The 15855-nt window shown below is 39.8% G+C and overlaps 1 protein-coding gene across 1 annotated transcript; it reads right to left on the bottom strand.

Annotated features, from left to right (window-relative positions):
* Positions 1–9578: 9578 nt before the first annotated feature.
* LOC104237447 (protein trichome birefringence-like 10) lies at positions 9579–14588 on the bottom strand. The gene is made up of 4 exons (XM_009791601.2): positions 13910–14588; positions 12599–12988; positions 11084–11242; positions 9579–10394 (listed from the first exon to the last, which is right to left on the bottom strand). Exons 1-4 carry the CDS (start codon positions 14362–14364, stop codon positions 10028–10030), a joined length of 1371 nt encoding a protein of 456 aa, XP_009789903.1. The 5' UTR covers positions 14365–14588; the 3' UTR covers positions 9579–10027.
* Between the last annotated feature and the right edge of the window lie 1267 nt (positions 14589–15855).

Below are 15855 nucleotides of genomic sequence, written 5' to 3'. Positions count from 1 at the left end.
ATTGTATTTTGATCAGTTGCAGATGTCGCATTTGCGACTAGAGCTTCGCAATTGCGAAGCTGGCAAATGCGAACCTGCTGCATGTTTACTACTATCTCAATTGCGAACCTTTGGTCGCAATTGCGATGGTTTCCCCTCCCTGATGACTTCGCAAATGCGAACTATGCTAGCCCAGGTCATCATCGCAATTACGATATAACCCTCGCACTTGCCAAGCCTGTGAATCTTGCAAATGTGAAGCCTTGCGAGATCAGAGGCCTACAACAGATACCAGATGCAACAACAGATTTTCTAAGTCCAAACTCACTCTGTGGCCTATCCAAAACTCACCAGAACCCCCGGGGCTCCAAACCAAACATGCACACAAGTCTAAAAATATAATACGGACTTGCTCGTGTGATCAAATCGCAAAAATAACATCTTAAATAACGAATTTAACACCAAAACTTATGAAATCCTTAAGAACATTGAAATTTTTATTTTCACAACCGGGCGTCCGAATCACGTCAAATCAGTCCCGTTTCTCACCAAATTTCACAGACACGACTTAAATTCTATATCAAATCTGTACCGGGCTCCAAAAACAAAATACGAGCCTGATACCAAAGAGATCACACTCCATTCCATTTCTAAAAATTCTTATATTTTCCACCAAACAATTTTCTTTAAAAATTTATTTCTCGGGCTAGGGACCTCAGAATTCGATTCTGGGCACACGCCCAAGTCCCATATTTTACTACGGATCCTACGGGACCGTCAAATTATGGGTTCGGTCCGTTTGCCAAAAATATTGACCGAAGTCAATTTTAATTAATTTTAAAGGCAAAATTCAATATTTTTTCTTAAATTTCACATAAATGCTTTCCGGAAACACACGCGAACTGCGCATGCAAATTGAGGAGAATGAAAATGAGGTTTTTAAGGCCTCAGAATATGGAATCGAATTCTAAAACGAAAGATGACCCTTTGGGTCATCATATTCTCCACCTCTAAAACAATCATTCGTCCTCGAACGGACATAGAAAAGTACTTGAGTCGGTGAAAAGATGGGGATATCTGCTTCGCATATCGGACTCGGACTCCAAGGTAGCTACCTCAACAAGGTGACCTCTCCACTGCACACGAACCGAAGGGTAACTCTTCGATCTTAACTGTCAAACCTGTCGATCAAGAATAGTATCGGCTCCTCCTCGTAGGTCAAATCCTTGTCCAACTGGACAGTGCTGAAGTCTAACACGTGGGGTGGATCGCCGAGATACTTCCAAAGCATGGACATATGAAACATTGGATGTACAGTTGATAAATCTGGCGGCAACGCAAGTCTGTAAGCCACCTCTCCCACTCGATCAAGGATCTCAAAAGGCCCGATGAACCTAGGGCTTAGCGTTCCCTTCTTCCCAAATCTCATCACGCCCTTCATGGGTAACACCCGAAGCGACACTCGCTCCTCGACCATGAATTCTACATCACGAACTTTACGGTCGGCATAACGCTATTGCCTGGACTGAGATGTACTAAGCCTATCCTGAATAATCTTAACCTTATCCAAAGAATCCTGTACTAAATATGTACCCATCAACCGAGCCTCCCCCGGCTCAAACCACCCAATCGGCGATTGACATCGTCTACCATATAGTGCCTAAGGGACCATATGGATGCTCGACTGATAACTGTTGTTGTAGGAAAACTCCGCTAACAGCAAGAACTAATCCCAAGAACTTCCAAAGTCAATAACACATACGCGGAGCATATCCTCTAAAATTTGAATAGTGTGCTCGGACTGTCCGTCCGTTTGAGGATGAAATGCTATGCTCAACTCGACCCGCGTACCCAACTCATGTTGTACTGTCCTCTAGAAATGCGAGGTAAACTGCTTATCTCGGTCAGAAATGATAGACACGGGCACACCATGAAGATGAACGATCTCTCGGACGTAGATCTCAGCCAACCGCTCCGATGAATAGGAAACTGCCACAGGAATGAAATGCGCTGACTTAGTCAGCCTATCCACAATAAGCCACACTGCATCGAACTTCCTCTAAGTCCATGGGAGTCCAACAACGAAGTCCATAGTGATACGCTCCCACTTCCACTCAAGAATTTCAATCTTCTGAAGCAAACCACCAGGCCTTTGATGCTCGTACTTTACCTGCTGACAATTCAAACACCGAGCTACGTATGTAACAATATCCTTATTCATCCTCCTCCGCCAATAATGTTGCCGCAAATCCTGATACATCTTAGCGTCTCCCGGATGAATAGAATACAGGGAACTATGGGCCTCTTCTAGAATCAACTCACAAAGTCCATCCACATTAGGCACACAAATACGACCTTGCATCCTCAAAACTCCATCATCTCCAACTGTAACCTGCTTGACACTACTGTGCTTCACTGTGTCTATAAGGACAAGCAAATGAGGGTCATCATACTGTCGATCCCTGATACGCTCAAACAATGAAGACCGAGCGACTGTACAAGCTAGAACATGACTGGTCTCAGAAACATCCAACCTCACGAATTGATTGGCCAAAGCCTAAACATCCAAAGCAAGCGGTCTCTCACCGATTGGAATATATGCAAGGCTACCCATACTAGCTGACTTCCTACTCAAAGCATCGACCACCACATTGGCCTTTCCAGGATAATACAAGATGGTGATATCATAGTGTTTCAATAGCTCCAACCACCTCCTATGCCTCAAATTTAGCTCCTTCTACTTGAACAAGTATTGCAAACTCTTGTGATCCGTGAATACCTCACACGACACGCCATATAAATAATGCCTCTAAATCCTCAGCGCGTGAACAATGGCTACTAGCTCTAAATCATGAACTGGATAATTCTTCTCGTGAATCTTCTACTGCCGCGAAGCATATTCAATAACTTTGCCATTCTACATCAACACCGCACCAAGTCCACTACGGGATACATCGCAATATACTGTATATGGCCCTGAACCTGTGGGCAATACCAACACCGGCGTCGTAGTCAAAGTTGTCTTAAACTTCTGAAAGCTCACCTCACACTCGTTCGACCACCTGAATAGGGTACCCTTCTGGGTCAACCTGGTCACCGGGGCTGCTATAGATGAGAACCCCTCCACAAACCGACGTTAATAACCCGCCAAGCCCAAGAAATTCTGGATCTCTGTAGTTGATATGGGTCTAGGCCAGTCTTTAATTACCTCAATCTTCTTAGGATCCACTTGAATACCCTCTACTGATACAACATGACCCAAGAACACCACTGAACTCAACCAAAATTCACATTTCAAAAACTTAGCATATAACTGGTTGTCCCTCAAAGTCTGAAGAACGACTCGAAGATGCTACCCGTGCTCCTCTCGGCTGGGGGAGTAGATCAAGATATCATCAATGAAGACAATCACAAAGGAATCCAGATAGGTCTTGAACACTCGGTTCATCAAATCCATGAATGTTGCTGGGGCATTTGTCAACCCAAATGACATCACTAGAAACTCATAATGCCTGTACCGAGTGCGAAAAGCTATCTTAGGGACATCGGATGTTCTAATCCTCAACTGATGGTAGCCAGATCTCAAATCAATCTTCGAAAACACTTTGGCACCTTGAAGCTGATCAAATACATCATCAATCCTCGGTAATGGATACTTGTTCTTGATGGTGACTTTGTTCAACTACCGATAATATATGCACATCCTTATCGATCCATCTTTTTTCTTAACAAACAACACTGGCGTACCCTAGGCGAGACACTAGGTCTAATAAAGCCCTTATCAATCAAGTCTAGCAATTATTCCTTCAATTCTTTCAACTCTGGTGGGGTCATGCGGTACGGCAGAATAGAAATTGGCTGAGTGCCCAGAGCCAAATCAATGCAAAAGTCAATATCCTTGTCGGGTGGCATCCCCGACAGGTCTGCAGGAAATACCTTTGGAAACTCACGAACAACTGGCATAGAATCCATAGAAGGAACCTCAGCACTAGAATCACGAACATAAGCCAAATAAGCCAAACACCCCTTCTCGACCATACGCCGAGCCTTCATATAAGAAATAACCCTGCTGGTAGAATGACTAGGAGTCCCTCTCAACTCCAATCGAGGCAACCCCGTCAAAGCTAAGGTCACGGTCTTAGCATGACAATCCAATATAGCATGATAAGGTAACAACCAATCCATCCCCAAAATAACATCAAAGTCAACCATATCGAGAAGTAGGAGGTCTACACTAGTCTCAAGACCCCCAATAACAACCACGCACGAATGATAGACACGATATACAATAATAGAATTACCCACCGGCGTGGACACATATACTGGAGCACTCAAAGAATCACGAGGCACAACCAAATAGGAAGCAAAATAAGAAGACACATAGGAGTATGTAGACCCTGGATCAAACAGGACTGAAGCATCTCTACTACAAACCAGATAGTACCTGTGATAATTGCATCGGAGGACTCAGCCTTAGGTCTGGCTAGGAAAGCATAATATCGGGGTTGGGCCCCAGCACTCTGAACTACATCCCTAGGACGGCCTCCTGCTAGCTGGCCTCCACCTCTAGCGGCCTGACCTCCACCTCTAATACCTCAACCTCCACCTCTAGTTGTTGGACCCCTACCTCTAGCTGCCTGAACGAGAGGTGGAACACTCAGTGCTGGAACCATGGCACGAGAACCCTGATGCTGAGAACTGCTCGAGGCTCGAGGGCAAAATCTAGCAATGTGCCTCAGATCGCCACAAGTATAACAATACTCCGGCTGCTGAGACTGCTGGCCCTAAAACTGACTCTAACAACCAGAGTAACCACCCTGAAAACTCTATAGCGGAGGTGCACTGATAGGAGATGATGGAGCACTGTAGGATAGCTAATCAGAATACTACATATGATGGCCACGACCACTTGGAGCACCGTGAGAAGTTTGAAGTGCTGAATAAACAGTCTGGAGGATGGCCTCTACCAAAAGAATCCCTGCCTCCAGACAAGACACCATTGAACCTGCCAGAATGACAAGGCCTCTTGTCTGACCCCTGACCACTCCCCTGAGCTAAAACTATCTCATTTCGCCTGGCCACATTGGCTGCATCCTGAAAAGAAATCTCGCTCCCGGACTCCTTAGCCATTTGCAATCTGATAGGCTGAGCGAATCCCTCAATAAACCTTCTCACCATCTCTCTCTCTCTCTCTCTCTCTCTCTCTCTCTCTCTCTCTCTCTCTCTCTCTCTCTCTCTCTCGGTGGGGAGTATAAGAAGAGCATGACGAGCCAAATTAATAAACCTAGTCTCGTATTGGGTGACAGTCATAGAACCCTGATGAAGATGCTCGAACCGCCTGCGGTACTCCTCTCTCTGAGTGACGGGAAGGAACTTTTCGAGAAATAGCTGAGAGAACTGGTCCCAAGTAAGAGCTGGTGACCCAGCTGGTTTGGCCAAACAATAATCTCTCCACCATTTCTTAGCGGAACCTAACAGATAAAAAGCAGCAAAGTCGACCCCATTGGTTTCCACTATCCCCATGTTCCGTAGAACCTCATAACAACTGTCAAAATAATTATGGGGATCCTCTGAAGATGTACCGCCACAGGTAGTAGTAAAAAGCTTGGTGAACCTGTCCAATATCCACAAAGCAGCAGAAGACATAGCTGATCCATCACCGGTCTGAGCTACCACACTCGGTGGAACTACCCCAACTGGCCAGGCTGCTAGAGTCTGAAACTGGGGAGCCACCTCCTCCGGAGTGCGAGTAGCGGGAGTCTGTGCTCCTCCCAAACCCCGAGAGACGGCTGGTGCTATAGGAAGTATGCTGGCTTGAGTAACACTCTCCATAAGGCCCACTAGACAGACCAAAGCGTCCTGAAGTACCAGAGTAACGATGAACCCCTCCAGAGCTTGAGCTAGCTCTGCTGGAACAGTCTGGGCCGGAACCTCATCGTCAAACTCTACCTGAGGCTCCGCCGCTGGTGCTGCTGCTCTGGTCTGAGCCATGCCCCTTCCTCGGCCTCGGCCTCATCCTCTGCCCCTCGTAGGAGCTGTCGTTGGGGGCTTGGGCTGCTGATCAGCTGATGAAGCGGTACGTGTTCTCACCATCTGCGAAAGAACAAAGTAGGAGTTCAATAAGCATTGAGAAAATCAAATCGCATGACAGAGAAGAATAGATGTGAAATTATTCCTAAACTCTGTAGCCTTTGGAGATAAGCACAGATGTCTCCATACCGATCCCTCAGACTGTACCTAGCTTGTTCGTGAATTGTGAGATCTAGACAACCTAGTGCTCTGATACCAGCTTGTCACGATCCGGATTTTTCACCGTTAGGATTGTGATGGTGCCTACTCTTGAAAGCTAGGCAAGCCAACAGATACATTTCTAACGCATTAGTTATTAACTCAAACAATAATAAATAATAGCTAAAGCTAAGCAAACATAAAGTGCGAAAGTTTCATAACAGTTCAAAACTCTAAAACAAGGCTACCCCGATGATCTAGTGTCACAATTCACAAACGTCTAAGAATTTCTACAAATACTAGTTTAACGGAAAAAATACATCTATTTCTCGGAATGAAAGAAAATAGGAACTAAGATAAAGGGAAGGGGACTCCAGGGTCTGCGAACGCCGGCAGATCTACCTTGGGTCTCCTGTGGACTAAAGGCAGCAACCTCAAACTCTGATCAGTATGGTCCAGTACCGAGTTCTGCAAAGAAAATGCAGAGTGCAGTATCAGTACAACCGACCCCATGTACTAGTAAGTGCCGAGCCTAACCTCGGCGAAGTAGTGCCGAGGCTAGGACACGACAAACAATATAAACTCTGTGTAGTTAAACAATATACTAACTGAATAACAAATATTAAAAACTGAGCAGAAATGAACGGGAAGGGGAATCATGCTATGGGGGTTCCAACACAAAGAATCACAGCAGTAAAGGAACCTAAACAACTAGAACACTAGAACCGATAACAACAAATAAACATAGCAAACAGAAAGTGTACGGTATCACCCTTCGTGAATTTACTCTCAATCCTCACCATGCAATCAATAATAGAAATGTGCACGGCATCACCCTACGTGCTTTATCACTCTTCCTCACCATATGAATAATAGAAATATGCACGGCATCACCCTTCGTGCTTTATCACTCTTCCTCATCATATGAATAATGTAAATGTGCACAGCATCACCCTTTTGTGCTTTATCACTCTTCCTCACCATATGCATAAATAGAAACAATAACAACCCGAATATGACATCACAATCAAATAACTTCATTTTATCATTTAATTTCACAACAGAAATCTCAACTTGAGCCAATACTCAACTAATATCCATACTCATTTAATTTGCGGCCAGAGCTTCGCAATTGCGAAGCTCTCAAATGCGAGACATGCATCGCAAATGCAAACCTGCTGCATGTCTGCTACTATCGCAATTGCGAACCTTTGGTCCCAATTGTGATGGTTGCCCCTCCCTGATGACTTCGCAAACGCGAAGAAAAGTTCGCAAATGCGAACTATGTTGGCCCAGGTCATCATCGAAATTGCGATAAAACCCTCGCAATTGCCAAGCCTGTGAAGCTCGCAAATGCGAAGCCTGATCTCGCAATTGCGAGATCAGAGGCCTGCAATAGATACCAGATGCACAACAGATTTTCTAAGTCCAAACTCACTCCGTGGCCTATCCAAAATTCACCTGATCCCTCGGGGCTCCAAACCAAACATGCACACAAGTCTAAAAACATCATACGGACTTGCTCGTGCGATCAAATCGCAAAAATAACATCTTAAACAATGAATTTAACACCAAAACTCATGAAATCTTTAAGAACATTGAAATTTTTATTTTCACAACCGGACGTCCGAATCACGTCAAATCAGTCCCGTTTCTCATAAAATTTCACAGATACGACTTAAATACTATATCAAACTTGTACCGGACTACAAAATCAAAATACGAACCCGATACCAACGAGATCACACTCCATTCCATTTCTAAAAATTCTTATATTTTCCACCAAACAATTTTCTTCAAAAATTCATTTCTCAGGCTAGGGACCTCGGAATTCGATTCTGGGCATACGCCCAAGTCCCATATTTTACTACGGACCCTACGGGACCATCAAATCACGGGTTCGAGTGTGTTTGCTAAAAATATTGACCGAAGTCAACTTTAATTAATTTTAAAAGTAAAATTCAATATTCTTTTTCTTAAATTTCACATAAAGGCTTTCCGGAAATGCTCCCGGACTGCGCACGCAAATCGAGGAGAATGAACATGAGATTTTTAAGGTCTCGACGGAATCGGATTCTAAAACGAAAGATGACCCTTTGGGTCATCACATTTTCACTTCACAATCACTTAATGGGTCTGAATAGGTCTGTATGATTAAGATCTACAACAAAGACTTAATTTCATTAAGATGCTATCATCCACATTCATTATTAATTGTCGACATCGCCTACCATTATCAACTATCACCATGCCACACACCACCACCATACTCAATCATAGCCGCCACCATTATCGACAACCTCCACCAATTATCCCCACTACCTCACCACCATCATTCTCAACTGTAACCACAAACTCATCCACCTCAACTGCCATAACTAACTACCCCATCATCATCAATAACCGTAGCCGGCACTGTCCACCATTATAAACTACCACCACCTTCTTCAATCACAACCACCACCATCACCCACCATTATTAATTATTATCACTCACCACCTCCATCCTCAACCATAATCGCTATCACTATCAATCACCACTAGCTATTACCTAGAACCACCACCAACCACTGCCTCTAGGAAGCATTCACAAGCACCATCGTGAGCCATCACCACCACTAACTATCATATATATATATATATATATATATATATATATATATATATATATATATATATATATATAATATGTTATTTTCTCTCCAAAATTTCTCTCTAAAGATATCTCTAGTTGACAAAAACACCAATCTATACTAACAATAAACAGCTTTGACCGTGTGTGTTCTTCAATTATATCACAAATTTGTCATTTATCCTTGGTACTTACATTGTTTCACTTTATGTAATTTTATTTGACTGACCATTAAGTTTAAAAAAAGAAACAATGACTTTTTAGCTTGTTGTTTTGTGTTATGTCATAACTCTTGTATGGCAATAAAATTTTGAAACTTGTAATTAAACATTGCCATAACATTTGTGGCTTCATAAGCTTGTCACTCAAGATAAAATAAAAAAAAATTACGTAAAATTGTTTTCAAAAAGGTGATCCTTTTTCTTTTAAATTTAACAAAATAATAAATAAAGTCGCATAAAATGAAACGAATAGAGCAAACGTTTTCTCTTGCAGGGTAATAAATTGTTGTTACGTGCTGATAATTGGATTGCTTCAATACCTGTCGTTACTAATCCAAACCAAATAGCTCACAACAAAAAGAAAAATTATGAAGCTGTACTGCCCAAAAACATTGTCTAAATAAGTTCACATTATGAATTAACATGACGAACATTGGGGATGACAAAGACCAATTCAACTCAAGCTTGTCGTAAAATATAAAAAAGCAAAGTATTTACAATTTTGCAATTGGGACAGCTTGCATCAAATACGCAGGATTTTGTATAAAAGGTTAATGTCTCTTCAGCTATACAACACACAATGCTATGTACAATCCAATAATTTGGTGAAGTCCAAGATTCTACATAATCCTAAGTATACAAACTGCATAAGTTGAATGTCATCAGCTCAGAAGAGAATGCCCCTAAATAATTTCAAATTTAATCTTGAAAAAGGGCACATTCCTTATGTTTAATCTCCATAGCAATATACCATGGAGCGCAAAAGTTGAGGATTTTCTAACTCGAGTTTCCTTTCCAAGGCATGCGTCTTATACTCCACGAGACTGCAAGTGTACTAGGATTAGGAAATCCTCCAACTTAAAAAATCAACTCCTCTTACATTTGGTACACAAGGTGTAACATTTGAAATGTCGGAGACAACATGGTGACATGGTTTCGCGGATCTCTTTACCTATCATGTGGGAGATCAAGAAGTTTGTTTGGAAAAATTTGCACGAGCTAACTCCCGTTTGAGGAAGGTGGCATAGAGAAGCTCGTTCCATGTATCAGGGACACCGGGGAGACACCAGTGGCTGCAGTCTTGGCGGTGGAGAGAAGCTGGCCCAACCTTAGGACCTAAGTAATACAAAGATGAGTGACCATCTCTTCTCTGAAATGTCATTCCTGTTACATTCAGTAAATCCAAGTTCCACGCTTTTGATTTCTTCTGTTGCTCTGACAGCACATTAATCACTGTGTTATATTCAAATGACGTCTTCAGCAACTCTTGGGACGATCCTATATTAGGTAGTGTCTCCAGATGACAGCTACCACCAGTTTTCCAGTCCCCACCTCTATTCATCAAAGTAATTCATTAATTGCTTGTTGACTGAATAAATACAACTAGATGTATAATGAAGCAATGAATAAACTAATCTGGATGTATATTATAACGTCACAAAATATGTTGCCAACTCATGAATTGAAAGATGTAAGCATGGACTTTGCCATCTGATTATTGAAAATAGCGTAGTAACAGGAGATATGTCCATGTTGGAAATAGAAGTTCGAACATAACGAATGCCACTGAAATATGCATGTTGAGAGACAATTTGGGGAAGAGGAGGTCGTATGGAGATCTTTTGACCTATTATTTTCTTAAACTGTCTGTTTAAAGCAAAGGAAACATTGAATGTGGGGTAGAGATACACACAGGCGTACAGATAAATGGACATACATACCGTGTGTGTGTTTTCTCAACCTTGTGTGACATGTACACACTCAATATCTTCCATTTCTACAGGATAGTAAAAGTACAACCACTACCAATAACAACTCAGAACTCATTTAATATGACCAATAGATACTAAGATTATGAATCTAATAACCTTAAATGTTCTCATCTTCCTCTTCTTCTTCTTCTCTTTTTATTTTATTTTATTTGTGATAATCGAGAAATTTCCGAGGGCTAGCTAGGTCTAAACTCAGTACCTACGTCATATAGAAAGTTACCTTCATTCAACAGACCAAGACCAAGACATACCTGAAGTGGACAGGAGCATAAGTTCGAAATACAACATGCGTCTTGGTCATGTTCACTTCATGACCTATCCAATCAACCAATCTCAAAATAGACTTTTGGTATGCAGTCTCTATACTCATGGTCATGTTGACTTCTCCACCTTCTTGAAAGTAACATCCCCTATCAAGTAAGGAAATCAAGAAGTCACAAATAATTTAGACTTATTAGTGTAACAGGTAAAGCAACAAAAGTTGAAACGCAAACTTAAAGTGCTTAATGATAATACACCACTTAGTGATGAGAAGCAACACATCTAAACCACCTTGAGGAATAAATTTAGGTGATGAGGACAATAGAGAACTAAATCCGAGTAAACAGCTTCATATAAACCTCTTAAGCTACTTATCCAGAAAAATTATGTTGTTTTTCCCTAATAAATATTACTAGGGAATACATAATAGTTGTAACATTTTTTAGCTAATAGAATCCAACGACAACTCCTAATCACTTATGCCTCACTAAACCCTTTCAATTTCAGAAAGAAGGCCAACCTCAAGGCTAACACAAAAAAGGCCAAATGAAAGAGCTAAAACATATTTAAAGAAGCTTCAGCATGCGGATATTCAAATTTACCCCCTTCAATTCTACATATCATAATAACTTTTATATATTTACTATAGCTACATGACAGAGGAGTTAAATTCTGAATCTTATTGTTACGCTAAATGACTAAGCCTATTACTGAACCATTTCCAGTGACTGTACTGCCAAACCTATTTCGCTGTACATAGCCACTACTCAAGGTACATAGTTTAGATCAATTAGCTGAATCCTTCACTGCCAAATTTAACATAAGGACATAAATAACCATGAATGATGGGACACCAGACATCTTGTAGATGCAAAACATGCTTAGTGCATGGGCACAATCCAAAAGGGACATTGAGCACCAATACTTTTCAATACTCTACCCTCCCATCCGTTTATTTTTCCTTTCACAATGTGCAAAGAGAGCATAGGAAGATATAAAGCGCACGGCAGCCAAGGTGCTCGCTAATGGTTATCAGTTATTTGATCTTCTGTGACGTACTCTTCTTCTCCATGGAAAATCCTTGCCATAAAGTAGCTCAATAAATTTGAAGGTTCTGGAAATATGTGGCAAATGGTTATGCTAGTTTTCTCTATGCACTCTTGTGGTTGTTGACAACTTTCTTTATGTTTTACCAATCTTTGGCAGATATTTAATTAATAGAGTTTTTTGTATATGTCTAGTTATTAAGGGGCCATACTTCTAGCTTTCTAAATGCAAAATCTAGAAAGGAAATATATATAACCATAGCAACAAACAGTATAATACAACTATTGGCTGTGTTGGGAATGATTCTAATAATAGCAGGGCTATAATTTATTTGCAGCAGCTCTATTGGACTTAGTTCTTGACATAAAAATAAAATCAGTGTTCAATAAGATTCAATGTATCAGTTAACAAGCAAGAAAATTATGGGCTTAAATTGATAAAGAAAGAAAAGAGCTTACTCTCTAATAGTTTTTTCATGAATCCACCAGTGACCACTGTTGAATATCAAAACATCTGCCCCTTTCCACTGAGTAGAGCTCCAATCCATTTGATCTAACCTCAATGTCAATTTAACATTCTTGGGAGCCCCCGAAGGCGGACGACCCTGAAACACTAGGAACGGAGCTCTATAGTACTCAACAGTGCAGTTGAAATCCTTGAACTTAAAAATCAAGAAGCCCATGTGCTTGGTGATAGGATTTCCATTGACTTCATATATCTTGCTTTTGTCGGGAACTGCAGAAGACAACATGCAGAGAAGAGACTCCCACTGGTTTCTTCCAATTGAATCCCCAACAAATACAACCCGTCTGTTTCGCAGCTTTTCTAACATAATTTTTGCGTCGAATCTGCTTACAAGTAATCAAAACACCAAAATTTGCATTCAATAATTATGGAAAAGATTATGAAAAGCTCTCACCAACTAAGGTCAAAGTCCTCTTAAAATAACAATGTTAAACTTAAATCGTCAAGCTAACAACTTTAAATGACGCTAAACGAGACCCAACACAGTAAGAGTTTAAGTTCTAAGCACAGACAGATGTACATATTCTTTATACACACCATCAAGTAAAATTGGCCTAATAGGTAATTCTTTATATCAAGACTGAAATGGTAACTTGCAAAATAGAATGAGAACCTACTACAACCAGTTAATTATGCTGATTGTGTAACAAAATTTTGCTCTGTTAGTTTATATAATAAAATTCACACAGTTATTCAATGTGGAGAACCTGAGTTTAAGTTCTATGGATTCGCAGTATAAAAATTATTTACACTATCAGCTGCAAGTCATCTCTTGATAAGTTGGTAATCTGCTAAAAACGGTAACTAACCTGCTATTACAGGTTGAAATTCACTGATAGTACAAAAAGTGCTTTACACCATAAATGTGTATAACAAGCAGGAAATCAATGCAAGATAATCAAATTAGGGGTTCTCTAAAACATAATCAAAGCCTTAACGGTTCAAGCAATTCTTTCACTTGCTAAAAATGATTACTAATCTAGGTTCAAGTTCACTTATAGTGTAAAGAATTCTTTAACTATGAGTATATATAACTTAGATTTGTAGACCCTTAATCAGCTTAAATGAGCAGGAAAAGCTATGCCAGAATATCAAATTAGGGGTTTATAAAAACATATCATATCAACACCTAAACGGTTTAAGCAATTATTTCACTTTCTTCTCTTTTAAATTCATTACTTAAATTACCAGTAGAACTCAAACACACAGTAATAAAGTACAAGAAGAAAATTAAGTAAATAAACCTGGGCAAGTTGCAATCTTTAGGTTGCCAACGCCATTTAGTATAAAAATTATCAGGTCTACCATTCTCAGAACAACGAAAGCCTTCATCCAAGAACTTACAATCCTTTGATTTATACAGTGGATAACTTTCATCCCAAACCCAAATCCCATCAAAAAGATCACAACTTTCTGCTCCCTTCTCAAAAAAATCCAACTTTTCACTCTTGTTATATGGAACAGACGATCCATTGAGCCCAATCCACGTAGCAAACAAGGATGTTTGCTGATACAAACGAGGCCCTTTGTTTACTTTTCTGTAATCTAACAAGAAGAGACACAAGAATAAGCAAACAGTGAAGAAAAAACAGCCAAGTACACCTGGTGATGGCTCAAAAAGCTTCAAGCGCTTGAATTTCTTGAAAATTTTCAATTGGGTCATTGTGTTTAAGATTCTAGGAGATGGGGTTTCACTCATCTCTGCTTTAGACTATAAAAAAAAGACTTCCTGGGATGAACAGGATTAGCAAAATAGAATAAACAAGTCTCGAAAAAGCACAAAAGAATGAGGAAAAAATAAAAAATAAAAAAGTTGAAAAATATTGGAGGGTTTTTGTTTTGAGAAGATATAGAAAAGTGTTTCACAGAGAGCTTTTTCAGTAGCTAAGTGGGGTTCTTTAGAGAGAGAAAATATGTGTGTGTGTGTGTGTAAAAGAGGACAGAGTTAGAAGAAGTTGAGGATGATGAGGTGGGGACAGTTGTGGACAAATTAAAGACAAACATTCAAAATAAAACGGCTAAAATGGGTCCATGCAAAAAAATGCAGTTTACACATTGCTCTCTGGTAATAATAAGCAAAAAAAAAAGGTGAGCTTTAAAGCTTTGGTATGCTCGTTTTGAAGAAAGGGACAACAGAGAGAAATTTCCATGGCTTCTTTTACACATTTTTTTACCTTTGAGTACTAATTTATTTTTTACTTTATTTTTTAGTACTATTGGCGAAGATGTCGGAAAAGCGGTGAAAAGGAACTGTACAAAGCCGGTGGAACCGCCGGGAAGTTTAAGGGAGAATCTGTGGGAACGTGGGCTTAACGTGGGATGTCAAAAAAGAACGGAATTGTAGAGCACTTCATTTTCACTACAAAATGCAAAAATTTGTCTCCTTTACATGCAAAAAACTCGAGTTTCTAAGTAGTTAAGTGGATCCCAAAATTTTACGAGAATAGATATTACTGCATTCCCATCTTAGCAAATTACGTAAATTTGTGCTAAAATATGTCTTTTTTTCAATATATAGACTGTTATTAAGTAAGTAATCAAGAGAAATAAAGCATTGATTAGACAAAACTTGGATTAATGCTAATAGATGTGTCTTTTTTTTTAAAATAAAAAAAAAAGACTATGTGTAAGAGTTTTAAAAGGCAGATGTTATTAATTTGGGGTAATATTATATATACTCTTTTGCTGCAATGGCATGAACTTAACAGATGAGATGAACTGCCAAATAAAACTGTGGACTAGACTATTCCTTCTATTAATCTGATCAGATGTTTTAAGTTCTGGTCATGAGAATTGGGAAAAAAAAGTAGTAACTAGTGTCAGTTGTACGAGACGCAAAATAAAACTTCTCTGAGAATTGTAAGAGAGCTACATAACACAAATTCAAGATGAGTAATAAAAAATGGATGAACTGAAAGTAGTAACTCTATTGAATATTGACAAATAAGTACTTCCTTCGATCTATTTTAATTGATTTTTTAACTTTTTTTTGTGATTCGCAATATTTGTTTTTTTAGATATTAAGAAGGGATTAACTTCTTTTTTCCAAAGTTGCTCTTGAAATAATGAGTCAAGGAGTATCTGTTATATTTTCAATGAATAAATTAAAATTAGTATGATCAATTTTATTATTAATTAATTTTTAATATGCATACGCGAGGGAGTATTAATATATGGGATCTGAATGCTC

The sequence above is a fragment of the Nicotiana sylvestris genome, chromosome 6, assembly GCF_000393655.2.
Source record: "Nicotiana sylvestris chromosome 6, ASM39365v2, whole genome shotgun sequence".
In the NCBI taxonomy this organism is placed as follows: domain Eukaryota; kingdom Viridiplantae; phylum Streptophyta; class Magnoliopsida; order Solanales; family Solanaceae; genus Nicotiana; species Nicotiana sylvestris.
The sequence above is the reverse complement of the archived record's forward strand: the minus strand, read 5'-3'. Positions and strand labels throughout refer to the sequence as shown.